We start from the raw sequence: 14,411 nt of genomic DNA on the forward strand, positions 1-14,411 counted from the left end.
CATACAGGTATTCAGTTTTTCTTGAAAGAGTTAAATTAAAGACATTTCTTTTAAATCGTGTTCCAAATTAACCGACAATTCGGGTTTATTTCAACAAGACATAAGAGGGAGGGAGGCCGGTTTGCCACGAAAGAGTTGAAGACATTTCTTTTAAATCATGTTCCAAATTAGGTGACAATTCGGGTTTATTTCAACAAGACGTAAGAGAGGGGGGTTACCAGTAAAGCTTCTTTTATAACTGTTGAGATTTTAACTATAATCCACTATTTGATTTATTTCCTTCATAATCATTTTAAGAAAGGAGTGCCTCATATGCTTTCCTTTCGGGAGATTTAGTTTGATTTTGGCATGTATGCCCGACTTGGTCTTTTCACCCGAGTTGCAGAGCCTTATAGCTCAAGAAAGAGAGAGAGAGAGAGAGAGAGAGAGAGAGAGAGAGAGAGAGAGAGAGAGAGAGAGAGAGAGAGAGAGGGTGGTTGAATGATTCACAGAATTAACGACCGGGAAACCACTGAAGACAAACGGGTTGAAAATACTTATGGGAGAGAGATAGAGAGAACGGTCCAAGAAAGATTTAAAAAGACCAAAGGTAATATCGATGTGAGATCGTAACAAAATTGAGAGAGAGAGAGAGAGAGAGAGAGAGAGAGAGAGAGAGAGAGAGAGAGAGAGAGAGAGAGAGAGTGTGTCTCGTGCCTTGAGCTTCCAGAAAAGCAGAATAAAGGGTGAAGGTAAAAGGATATTAAACTTTATATAGGAATGTCTTCGAAGACGAAGGATTAAATTTCCTTAAAAAAGGATTCCCTTTTTTTGATGAAGGACCTTTTATTTTGAGGTTCTTTCCTAACTCCTCCTCCTACTCCTACCTGGGGGAGGGGAGATGGTGGAGGGAGCAGGATTCTCTCCACTTTCAGAAACAGTGATAGGCGATTGGTGGAAGCGGACTTGTCGTATGTTGGCTTAGGGGAGGGGAGGGGGGTGTCTGATGGGGGGGGGGGGGGAACGGAGACGGGGGAGTGGATAGAGGGAGGGGGTTATTGAAATCCTTTTGGTCTGCCTGAATGTTTTCTTCAAGTAGGAAATGACTCTTTCGTCTCCATTATGAGTTGGAAGGTGATTGATTATGGGGCTTAGTCAGGTCTTGTTGGGCGTCTCCCCTTTAATGCTAGAGTAGGATGATTGATTGCGAATGGCAGAGTTTTTTTTTTTTTATAAATCCTCCTTATGTATTTATTACTTGGTAAATTCTTATTCATTTATTACTTGGTAAATCCTCCTTATGTATTCATTACAAGGTAAATCCTCCTTGTGTATCTATAACTTAGTAAATCCTCCTTGTGTATTTATTACTTGGTAAATCCGCATTATGTATTTATTACTTGGTAAATCCTCCTTATGCATTCATTACCAGGTAAATCCTTCTTGTGTATCTATTACTTGGTAAATCCTCCTTATGTATTTATTACTTGGTAAATCCTTATCATGTATTTATTACTTGGTAAATCCTCCTTACTTATTTATTACTTGGTAAATCCTCCTTATGTATTTAATACTTGGTAAATCCTCCTTGTGTATTTATTACTTGGTAAATCCTTATTTATTTATTACCTGGTAAATTCCCCGTGTGTATTTATTACTTGGTAAATCCTCCTTACGTAATTATTACTTGGTGAATCCTCCTTACGTTTTTATTACTTGTTAGATCCTTCTTATGTATTTATTACTTGGTAAATCCTCCTTACGCATTTATTACTTGGTAAATTCTCCTTATGTATTTATTACTTGGTAAATCCTCCTTGTGTATTTATTACTTGGTAAATCCTTATTTATTTATTACCTGATAAATCCTCCGTATGTATTTATTACTTGGTAAATCATCCTTACGTATATAGTACTTGGTGAATCCTCCTTACGTATTTATTACTTGTTAAATCCTCCTTATGTATTTTTTACTTGGTAAATCCTCCTTATGTATTTATCAACTTAGTAAATCCTCATTATGTATTATTACTTGGTAAATCCTCCTTATGGGTTTAATATTTACGTTGAGGATATAGTTTTCTTTTCATTTTTCCTCATAACAATAATTCAAACCTGGAAGACTTGACAAAACAATTTAGAAATTTTAATTGGGAGATAATGTGTAAATTAGCAGTGAGAGAGAGAGAGAGAGAGAGAGAGAGAGAGAGAGAGAGAGAGAGAGAGAGAGAGAGAGAGAATAGTCTTTCATTTCTAATGTTACCTCTGGTTCATGTGTGCCCTATCAGTAGTATCTTTGCTTTTCTTTTCTCCAAAGTTCAAGAATCGTTCGGTGTTACATCAGTTCGGGAAACTGTTAGTGTCGACTGGCTTTTAGCACGAAGTGAATTGCTTTTGTCTTGGACATCTCACTGTAATATCGGTTAGATTTAGTATTTTTAATTGTATCAGCTGTTTTCATTCTGTTCACTAATGTCATGATTTTGTATATCATCAGCTAGAATCTTTCTTATGAGTTTATTCCTTTTTTTCTTACTATTTCGTTCATCTTCATTATTTTTAGTTATATAATATTTTTATATTTCATCAATTTGGTTCGTTCTTATAAGTTGTTTTCCATTTTTTCTTTAATATTGTTTTTTCTTGCTTTATTGTATTAGTCATTTTCATTTATTTTTGTGATGTAATAGTTATATTTTATCAGTTGGGTTCATTCTTATGAACTGTTTTTCGACTTTCATATATATATATATATATATATATATATATATATATAATCAGTCATTTTCATTCTTCTAAATTACAAATTAGTCCATTTCAGGCCTAATTCGACGTCATCATAACTTTAGAAGTTAAGTCTGTATTCTAGTGTACTTTTTCTTTATTGATTTCAATATTAGTTACGTAATATGTCAATATAACTATTGAAATTTGAGCTGAACATTAAGGTAGTCTTAGTGGTTAACCTTAAAGCAATTCGAGACAAACCTTAACAAGAGAGTCTTAGTATTAACATAAAGGTAACTTGAATTAAAACTGATCTCATTTTGTCTTTTTTTCCTGAAACTTCGGTATAAGATAATTTTTATTTAAAAAAAAAAAGTATCGGTAACAATATTTAAATATACTATTTTATGTAGTATCATTACGCGAGTTTTGGTACTAACTTTTTCAGCCTCCTAGAAACCCGTTCTTAGAAAATATCTTCTTTCCCATAAAAGCATCATTCTTGTATATAGCTAAATATTTGTCTCATAAGTTATGATAATTACCTACGACAGAAGATTCCTCTATTACTCTCCGTTAACTTTTAAGATAACAAGATACTACTGAGAATTAAATCACAAAAGTGGATAGGTACACAAAACAGTCTTCATGAATTAAAGAGAGAAAGGCCCAAAGAGAGAATGTTACATCTGTTTATCCCTAATTTATCAATTACTAATTGAAAAATAATTATTTGATTAAACGAGCAGCGTGTGTCCGGAATGAGAGTGATTGGAAATGCATCTAATTTCGTTTTCATTTGATTTTATATCAGAGCGAAATTGGATTTTTTTTTTATTTTTTTTTTAGAATTTTATATCATTGGAAATTCAGAATGGATAGACTGTTACTTTAGAGGGGAGAGATATATATGAATATCATACACGCTAATATATAGTACATACACATACATATGTATGTATGTAATATATATATTTTTATATATATGTATATATATATTATATACACGTATATATAAAGGTGTATGTATATGTATATAGATAGATAGACAGATAAATAGATAAATATTCATATTTCTGTGTTCGTGTATGTGTATATATATATATATATATATATATATATATATATATATATATATATATATATATATATATATATATAAGTATATATTTATAAATATATATATATATATATACAGAGAGAGAGAGAGAGTAGAGAGAGAGAGAGAGAGAGAGAGAGAGAGAGAGAGAGAGAGAGAGAGAGAGAGAGAGAGAGAGAGAGAGAGAGAGAGAGAGAGAGAGAGAGAAAAACAAGATATAAAAAAATTTTGTACTTACGAAACCATGACAACCATACTTATGGAAGTCGTAATTCGAACGGCACTTTTAAAACAGGATTATCTTTAGTCCTTCATTTCCCAAAACATAAATAACACAGAAGATGGAAGACGGTAAAAGGAATAAATGTGGGGTTAAGTATAAAAGAGGGATAAATATTTCTCTTAGTAGTTGGGTGAAGAGAGTATTGCCCTTAGTAATTTTAAGCAGATGAAAGTTGGGGGTTCATAAATTGTTCTCTCCATTTCCGGTAATTGAAATTATTTTTTGTTTGTTCTGCCATTGTTGTTAGAAGTACTGGGAAGGGATCCGCTATGCCACATTACAAGATGGATATCTTATGAGATAATTCAGGCATTAATTTGTGAAGGAAGAATATTGAATTGAAAAGTAAAATTGTTTTATTAGTATTATTATTTTTTAACAATTCTTATATTTTTTTCTATTTTTATTATAACTGCTATATTATATTTTTTCATATTTTTTTCTTTTTTCATTTCTTGATTTTTTTTTATTAAAGAAGAGAATAAGAAACTTTAAAATTCTTGATGTGAGAGATTACTTCAATCTATCAAAATGCGTTTTGATCTCTGAACTTAGAAGAAAATTTGGAATATAGTTTTTTCTTATGTATTTTTTTTATTTACTTCAATCGTTTATTACTTAATATTAATTAAAAATCTGCAAGAGGATGGTAAAGAGCTTTGGAACGTATTCGACTCGATAACTTAAAAGAAGTTTACAAATTGTAGCAAATGTTTATATATAAGAGATCTATTTTAGCGTTTTAGTGATCTTGAAATATTTCATCTTTAAATATTTCATATTTTTTCTCACTGGGCTATTTTTCTATGTTGGATCCCTTGGGTTTGTAGCATCCTGCTTTACCAACTAGGGTTGTAGCTTAGCTAGTAATAATGATGATAAAAACAAGAAGAATATTGGGCTGATAATATGTTCGTAGTTTACGTTTGATGTGGTTTTTCAATGTTCTGTTTCTATTCAGATCATTTTGTTTTGCTGATGTTATTAAAAGACAGGAAGAAGATACTGAGAGAGAGAGAGAGAGAGAGAGAGAGAGAGAGAGAGAGAGAGAGAGAGAGAGAGAGAGAGAGAGAGAGAGAGAGAGAGGGAATGGTCTATCTCAGACTAGAAATTTATAACATATATATTAATGGAAAGTGTGGTTTTTTTTCGATTTTATTTTCAGTTACTTATTTTTACAATATATTTTAGATTTCATTTCAAACTGCTTCCACAGTTTTCAGTTATTTTTTTAAGACAAAGTTTTTCGATGAGAGGATTTGTTAAGTGGATGGGGGGAGCCTATGGGAGAAGGATAGCTTATCTCGTTGAAAATAATCTCCTGATTTTGTTGATGTTATGATATGGGGTGATGTGATGTACTAAACCAAATAAACAGTTTTGCCTTGTGTTCCGTATGTTTGTGTAAGTGTAACTTTATTACACAGGCTATCTATTTAGCTGTCTATCTAGCTATATATGTATGTATATATGTACTGTATATTTATGTATGCATGTATATATATTTGCATGAAATATATGCATATATATATATATATGTATATATATATGTATATATATGTATGTATATATATGCATATATACATATACATATATAGATACATGTTATATTTGTATAGGTATAGATATATATACACTTATACAATCATATGTATATTTAGATATATATAAATTGCATATATGTACATTATATATATAGTATATGCATATATATGTATGTGTATATATATAATGTATATATGTATGTGTATAAATATACTGTATATATATATATATAATATATATTTATAATATATATATATATATGTGTGTGTGTGTGTGTGTGTGTGTGTATTACTGTATATATAACGGTGAATGAACTCTATAATACTTCTGAGTGTCATCGTCTACCTTCCTATAACTAATGTGTTCTTTCATGGGCCCGCTTTATCCCGTGCTTTATCTGAGAAGCCATAGAGAGAGAGAGAGAGAGAGAGAGAGAGAGAGAGAGAGAGAGAGAGAGAGAGAGAGAGAGAGACGTTTGGATGGTATTTTTTATACAACATCAACACGACAACATAAACAATGATGTTTTAGTAGCAGGAACTGCATTAAGAACACCAACAACAATAAAATGGAATAGCGAACAAAGGCAATACCTTTTTTTATTTTTGACGAGGGGGGGAGGGGGAGAATGAGAATGCTGAACTAAGCATCACGGAGCATCAAATCAGAACATATATATAAAGTAAGCATTAAAACAAAAAATATGATTCAAAATGAAAAAAAAAGCAACAAATTGATAACAAAGAAAATGTACCAATGAACCACAACTACAGCATCAAACTACATCAACAACATCAGCCAACAACATCAACAACCACAAGGTACAACATTTAACGAACATATCACATTTGAACACATTCCATATTCCTGCGAACATACGGTGATGGAAGCCTAGTAAGGAAGTGTGCTAAGAATTCTCTTACACATAAAAAAAAAGAAAAAAATATAGATTTGGAGCTGTATTCATGCGTTTGCATATTAAATGCTATAGGAAAATACGCATAAGATTTTTTTTTTTCGTTAGTTATTGTGTGTGCTCGTGGTACTGGATATTCAGTGTTTCATCTATATCTCGTATTATGCTGCACATTTTCACACTCACATACTTTGTACGTGCATATATATATATATATATATATATATATATATATATATATATATATATATATATATATATATATATATATATATATGTATATATATATATATGTATATATACATTTATATACATACATTATACATATGTATATATGTGTATATATACCATATCTACAAGATATGTACGAATTTGTACATTATATATACATATATTATATATATATATATATATATATATATATATATATATATATATATATATATATATATATATGTATATATATACACATACACATATATTTATATATAAAAATTGCATATATATATATATATATATATATACATACATACATACATACATACATACAAACATACATTTACACACACGCACACACATACTATGTACTATAAAAACAGTACAAAACTAAGTGAAATGCCCATATAAGTAAGCCAAAGAGAAACTATTAGGCACTGGTAGAAAAATACACAGTTGCTTTTTAAAAGTGATGGAATAAACAAGTTGAAAACGGGGACTGGAACTGAGAATACAATAGCTACTTCTATTTTAAAATAGGTTCTACAAGGAGTTTATCATTTAGATTCGCTTGCCACGTAAATTGTTATTCTTAATTTAGGTACATTGTTAGAAAAATCTGTAATTTTAATCGGAAATTCTCCGTAAAAATATAACGTTCTTAGCCGTATTTCAGTAAAATACAGGCGACTGTAATTTTATCTTGCTTTGTTATTATCTTTTACGGGTTGGTGACCGTAATATCATTCCTTTACATCAATATATCCGTTTTTAAAACGGTAAAAATCCTGGAATAAATGTTGCCTGGCTTTTACCGTTTTTTAATGCAAATTTTTAACAGTGTAGGTTTACCGTAATCTTGTAAGTCCTTAAATTGGAAAATTGTTTTCAGGAGTATTGTATAACGATGTTTACTTTGCTAACATAATCTCGACCGTTCTACTTCATTTTGTACTTTGTTTATAGTTAGAATAATTAATTTACAGTTTCTCGAAGTAATTTAACAAGCTCTTCATGTTTCCCTTGATCCACGCGAAAGTAGTCCTTTCTTCCAAAGTTTCTTGAACGTAATTACTAGTTTGCGTCAACTTGTAAAAATAATCTTATGAAGACTAAAGCCTACCACGAAACAAATCCTTTTCAAGATGTACGGCTTTGTGAGATACGCCAAACTTCGAACTTTTCCCTCTGAACATATCTCTTTCCTAAAGAGAAGATTAAATATTCCATGACTAATATCTTCAGTAATATGAGTTTGTTTTGAGCATATCATCAGTTTTATGGCTTCTTTATACATGACGGTACACTTCAAAAGTTCTTGATGAAATTCGTTGTTTGTTTACGGTTGCCATTGTCTCATATTTGGTTCATCATATGAGTTACTTTTCACTTGTCATTTAGAGTTTAAGGCTAGTTGAAATACACCTTTAATTACCGACCAACATATAAAAGGGAAATTTACAGTATATCATAACAATTATATGGTCGAAACTATATTGGAGGTCGCTATTTCTTTTGATAATTAGACTTCATTATAACTAGAACAAATATATTCATTGATTTATGCGATTTCTTTATCATATGACTTACTTTTTATTTGTCATTTAAAAGTTCAAAACTGGTTGTTCAAATACACCTTTAATAACTGACCAACATATAGAAGAGAAATCACGGTTGTATATCATAACGATTATAGGGTTGAAACTATATTGGGTTATCACTTTCTTTTGATAATTATACATCATGTTAACTAAAGCAAATATATTCATGGATTTGTGATATATTTATGAAACAATTCTTTGAAATAATAGATGAGATAATGCATACGAAATATATATAGAAAAACTCAACAGCTAACGTACATTTTTTTTTTTTTCATTTCAATTGCCTCTCTAAACCTCTAAACCTCATAAAGAGGTTATTTCTCTAAGATCCATCATATCACGGCGAGGAGGACGGGGGGGGGGGGGGGGGTGTCTGTTTTTGGGTGGTCCCATTGATAACATTTCTACTTTGCATCAAGATCGATAAATCTGCTTTATTCATTATTTTTTCTGTCGCGTGTAACATCTTGAAGATTTTCGTCCTTAATACAGGTACGCATAATGACTTAAGTTGAAATATATACCCTTTTATTATGCTCCCAATCAAGGATGTCTAAGAGTTCTTGTCCCGTAATTTTAGTTTCAGTATTCATCAGACCATTCCCATCTTGACCTTGAAAATGTTACATATAAAACGTTGACTTGAACGTTTCAATATGGTTCCCCTTACCAGTTTAATTAAGGGCGGTTTTAGGGGTCAATTTCCCCCTCCTCCTTCCCGATGAGAGATAGAGGCAAACGTAAGGTTTATTTTTTTTTATGTCGTATACTGGGGCCACGCAGTTTGAAATCACTCCCCTCCCCTTCCAAAAACAAAAAACCAAAAAAATCCCGCAAATATATAGATTCATTCAACAACAGACTTCAAATCCCAAACCAAGATGACATCGCGATGGTGAGCGAAAAAAACCACAACGAAGAAAAATCCTTTCTTAGGAGAATAGATCATTAAATGAAGGACACTATATTTGTCCATTTTAATCTATGTGAATAATGATAATGTCGGTCTAGGAACATATGGACATCGGAACTGAGTCATTCACATTTGTGCAAATAATAGTATTTTAGGGATAGTAAAATAGGTGGACCGTTTGTGGCCATACTCTTTTTTTTTTTTTTTTTTGAAATATAACAATCGAAATTGGCTATTCTCTTTTGTGCAATTGACAGTAATTTTTTATTGTAAAATATGGAATTAAAATTGGACATTCTCTCTTTTTTTTTTGGACTAAAATATAGCCATCGAAATTGACAATTTTCATTTGTGTATATAATAGTATTTTGATATTTTAGAATATGGTAATCGAAATTGGCCATTCCTTATTTGTGCTAACGATAGTATTTTTAGGCAGTAAAATATGGACTTCAGAAATTGTTAATGTTCTTTTATCTAAGTAATATTAATCACAGGACAATTTAGTATGAATGAGAGTTATTATTTTAACGTTTTTATAATGCTTTCTATTTAAATGTCAAATTCATAAATCTGTTATAAATATAGAGGGTTTAAATTAATTTCTGAAAGACGGATCTAAATGATACAATTTTTGTAGAACCTATTTTAAAGATAATTTATAATTGATATTCTCAGGAGAGGCTAAATTCATTTTTAAACAAGTGTTCAGTGAAGGTTGACTTTAGGAAGCCGGTTTTTCCTTGTCATATTTATATGAGCAGAGTTTTTTGGGTTATATATATATATATATATATATATATATATATATATATATATATATATATATATACAGTATATGTATATATATGTATATATATATATATATATATATATATATATATATATATACAGTATATGTATATATATAGATATATATATATATATATATATATATATATATATGTGTGTGTGTGTGTGTGTGTATAAGTTAGAAGTGTATATGCATATTTTTCTTATAGGTACATATACACAAACGAAATTAATATGAACAAGTGAGATTTGTGAGCATGTATACTTGTGTATGTATTTTGAATATGTATATATATATATACACATATATGTATATATACATACGTATACATTATAAATACACTCAAATATTGAACATACAATGCTCGTAAACATCTACGTATGTCCTCACGTATGTACTTGCATACTCTCAGGGTGTACCTGAACGTCAACATTTATTGATGTATTTAAGAATTAATTCCTACACATTTTATGCGTCTGATCATCCTCACATTCATATCCAACACACAGAGACGATTGATCCTTAAAATCACTTATTTTTTTATAATTATTTTATATGAAAAGGTGAAAATATGTTAAAAGAGCGACAGGCTTAAAAACAAATATATAATTTTATACATGAAGGTGAAGCTGATACGATACAGTGATGAATGATATTTTTCATTCAGGGAGAAAACTAGTGAATAATTATGTATGTATTGTGAATTATTAACTGTTCCAAGTATTCACTATTTTATTTTATTTTATGATTTTGTGAAGTGGTTTGTATCAGTGTGCAGATGGGGGGAAGGATTGAATGTTCTGTTTTATGAAGAAAAGAGTGTAGATTAGAAAGAAAAAACTTGATTATTTGTATTATTATTTAAACTACTTGAGATTTTTGACAGATTATACAGCAAGGCAAATAGCAGAGATTATGGCAAAATGGATGACAGACTAATCTAATATATGACAATATCAGCGAATAGTTTTAATAATTGATGATAATATGGAATAGAAATTACTTAAGTCATGAATATTGCAATTTATTCCATTACTACACGAACGGCAAATGGAATTTTTATCATCTGGATATGACAGCAAATTGAAATGGACTTAATTTTAAGTGAAGGAAATGATAACTGGTTAGTAATGTTTTAACAAATGAATACATTGATATATTAGAGAATAAAATATTAAAATATTAAAATATTAGTTGACGGGGAATATATATATTTCCCCTCTGGGGGAAACGGTAACACAGCCCCATTGAAGTGAGGGTAAATGATTTTTTTTTTTTTTTTTTTTTTTTTTTTTTTTTTTTTTTTTTTTTTTTTTTTTTGAAGATCGATTATGGAAAATATATTCTGAAAAGACTAATGAAGGAAATAATTACGTGATGCCAATATTTAGTTTTGATTGTGACACGGTGTGGCATCATCTCTACTATATAAAAGAATAATTAAGAATATGGAAGATCATGAATGTCTTTTAATTAGGAATAAGGAAATGTGAGAGAGAGGGGAAATAAAAAAGACCTATCGAGGTTGGCTAGTTTTAACTAAAGCCTAAAGAGAGTTTTGTCGTAACAGTACAACATGCCAGTAATGAACTAAAAGGATCATAGATTAGAAAAATTAAATAAATAAATAAAAGAAGGAAGTTTTAATACTCACAAAAGCTTAAGGAATGTAACAATTTTGCGGAATCTTACTAAAGAAATGCAAGGGACAACAAATAATTAAAAGTTATATTAACTCTTGGACGTCCTACGTTCATATGCCAATTGATTTTTTTTTTTTTTTTTTTTTTTTTTTTTTTTTTTTTTTTAAGCTCCCAATCGATATTAAATATACCAATTCCTGAACTTGCGTGGACTGCAAATAAAGAAAACTGAAGGGCAAATTAATCTTGCATAAAATTTTGTAGCATTTGTGCACTTGGATTAAAAAACTGTCACTGTTCAACCTCTTGATAGCCAGATCACACCTTTTTTAAGAAATACAACTCCTGTAAGGTTATTAGTAATTTTATTTTTTAATGATAGCGGATTAAAATGCATAAAGTCTAAAAACATATAGATAACTGGGATTAATCCCTATAAAAAATAATAAGATTACCATCATGAGTATAAAACACGTAATGACAGAGATTATACTCAATTTTTTTTAATGAGGCGCATTTGCATGGACTCGCAGCGCTGCCCTTTTAGCTCGGAAAGGTTTCCTGCTATTTGATTGGTTAGAATTATATTGTCCAACCAATCAGCGAGTGGGAAACTTCTCCGTGCTATAAAGGCAACCCTGCGAGTCGGTGCAAATATGCCTCATTAAAAAGAATTGACTATAGGTATTGGAAGGTCATACTCAATTTTTTTTAATGAGGCGTATTTGCACGGACTCGCAGCGGTGCCCTTTTAGCTAGGAAAAGTTTCCTGCTATCTGATTGGTTAGAATTATCTTCTTCAACCAATCAGTGAGCGGGAAACTTCGTGCTAAAAGGGCACCCCTGCGAGTCGGTGCAAATCTACCTCACTAAAAAGAATTGACTATAGGTATTGGAAGGGCATGTTCCACAATTGGAAGAGAGAGGGGTCAAAATTGGATGAATGGGAGGAGTTATTATTGATTTATGAGAAACAGATATATGGCTGTGAAAGATAGACATCAGGCCAAGGACACTTTTTAGGTTTAGAGATATTCAGTAAGGAGGGATAAACAAGATAATGATAAATGCTTGATGTTATATTTCAAGGGGTTTAATAACAACAACGACAAGAGCATTGATAATGATAATGATCAAAATAATGATGATAATTATAATAAATTTCTACTTCACATCGGTATCGAGTGAAGTAAAAATTTATTTCATTGCGCTCGTAATTTTGTTTCCGATTACGGCGATGATAATTATGATAATGATAAAATGGGAAGATTAATTATCTTCTAGATAAGAGATAACATATGATATAATCATTAGTTGATTAAATTTGTATACATATTTCAAGATGAATATTTTTTTTTAATGTTTGGTGGGTTGACGAGAGTCGTGAGGGGGGGGGGGGATGACTTGAGCTGCTTCAAAATATAAGAACGAAGATGATAATGAAGAATATATGAATAAGATGAATACGAGAAGTAATGAAAGTAAAAAAAAAAGTAATGATATATAGTGTAATTATGTAAGAAACATTGAAAAATATCCAAGATGGGAAACAAAGAGAAAGCCGATGATGATAACATGAAGGATAATGGAAGGGAAATCAGTGGACAAAAGTCATGGGAAAATAGAAGTGAAGGAAGGGAGTGAGAAAGGCGAATGATAATTACCAGAAAAGGGAGAGAATCGTCGCTAGGATCAGCAGGATTCTCCATACGCCCATACCCCCACTTCTCCAGGTAGTGATGGCACCGCCCGCGCTGCTAAGGTCACCGCCCATCCTGCGAAGAAAAAGGAATATAGGATTATAGTTATGCGTATTTCAAGGGGGAAAGTTACATGAGATAACTCGTGATTTTTTATGGTGAAACACGACTTACTTTTTTGCCAATAAAAACACAAGATTTTATTTAGACAGATAAAACACGTGATTTTATTTTGACAGAAAGAACCCGGGATTTTATTTTGACAGAAAAAAAACACGTGATTTTATTTTAACAGAAAAAAAACGTGATTTTATTTTGGCAAAACACGTGATTTTATTTTGACAGAAAAAAAACACGTGATTTTATTTTGACAGGAAAAAAACGTGATTTTATTTTGACAAAACACGTGATTTTATTTTGACAGAAAAAACACGTGATTTTATTTTGACAGAAAAAATTCATGATTTTATTTAGACAGTTAAAAGATATGATTTTATTTAGACAATGAAAAGATATGATTTTATTTAGACAGTAAAAAGACAAGATTTTATTTGGACAGCAAAAACACTTGGTTTTATCAAGACAGTAAAAAGACATTATTTTATTTAGACAGTGAAAAGACACGATTTTATTAACACAGTAAAAAGACATGATTTTATTTAGACAGTAAAAGGACACGATTTTATTTAGACAGTAAAAAGACACGATTTTATTAAGAAAGTAAAAAGACATGATTCAATATAGAGTAAAAAGACATGATTCTATATAGAGAGTAAAAAGACATGATTTTATTTAGACAGTAAAAAGACATGATTTCATTTCGACAGTAAAAAAACATGATATTAAGACAGTAAAAAAAACAAGATTTTATATAGATAGTAAAAGCATGATTTTACGTAGAGAATAAAAACGTAATTTAATGTTTTCATAGTGTACAAGAGATTTCATTTGACTATTAAAAACTGATTCTTAAAATTTCCAGTTAGCATACGA

The 14,411-nt window shown here is 30.3% G+C and overlaps 1 protein-coding gene across 5 annotated transcripts in view; it reads right to left on the bottom strand.

Moving 5' to 3' along the window:
- Positions 1–13,490, bottom strand: part of LOC137617323 (glutamate-gated chloride channel-like) — a 123,848-nt gene extending 110,358 nt beyond the window's left edge. For all 5 annotated transcript variants that reach the window (XM_068347336.1, XM_068347337.1, XM_068347334.1 and 2 more), the window contains exon 1: positions 13,383–13,490. In XM_068347336.1, the coding sequence (XP_068203437.1) occupies positions 13,383–13,435 (53 nt within the window). In that variant the 5' untranslated portion in view covers positions 13,436–13,490. The remainder of the gene's footprint in view (positions 1–13,382) is intronic.
- Positions 13,491–14,411: the final 921 nt, after the last annotated feature.

This window comes from Palaemon carinicauda, chromosome 23, assembly GCF_036898095.1.
Source record: "Palaemon carinicauda isolate YSFRI2023 chromosome 23, ASM3689809v2, whole genome shotgun sequence".
Lineage (NCBI taxonomy): Eukaryota > Metazoa > Arthropoda > Malacostraca > Decapoda > Palaemonidae > Palaemon > Palaemon carinicauda.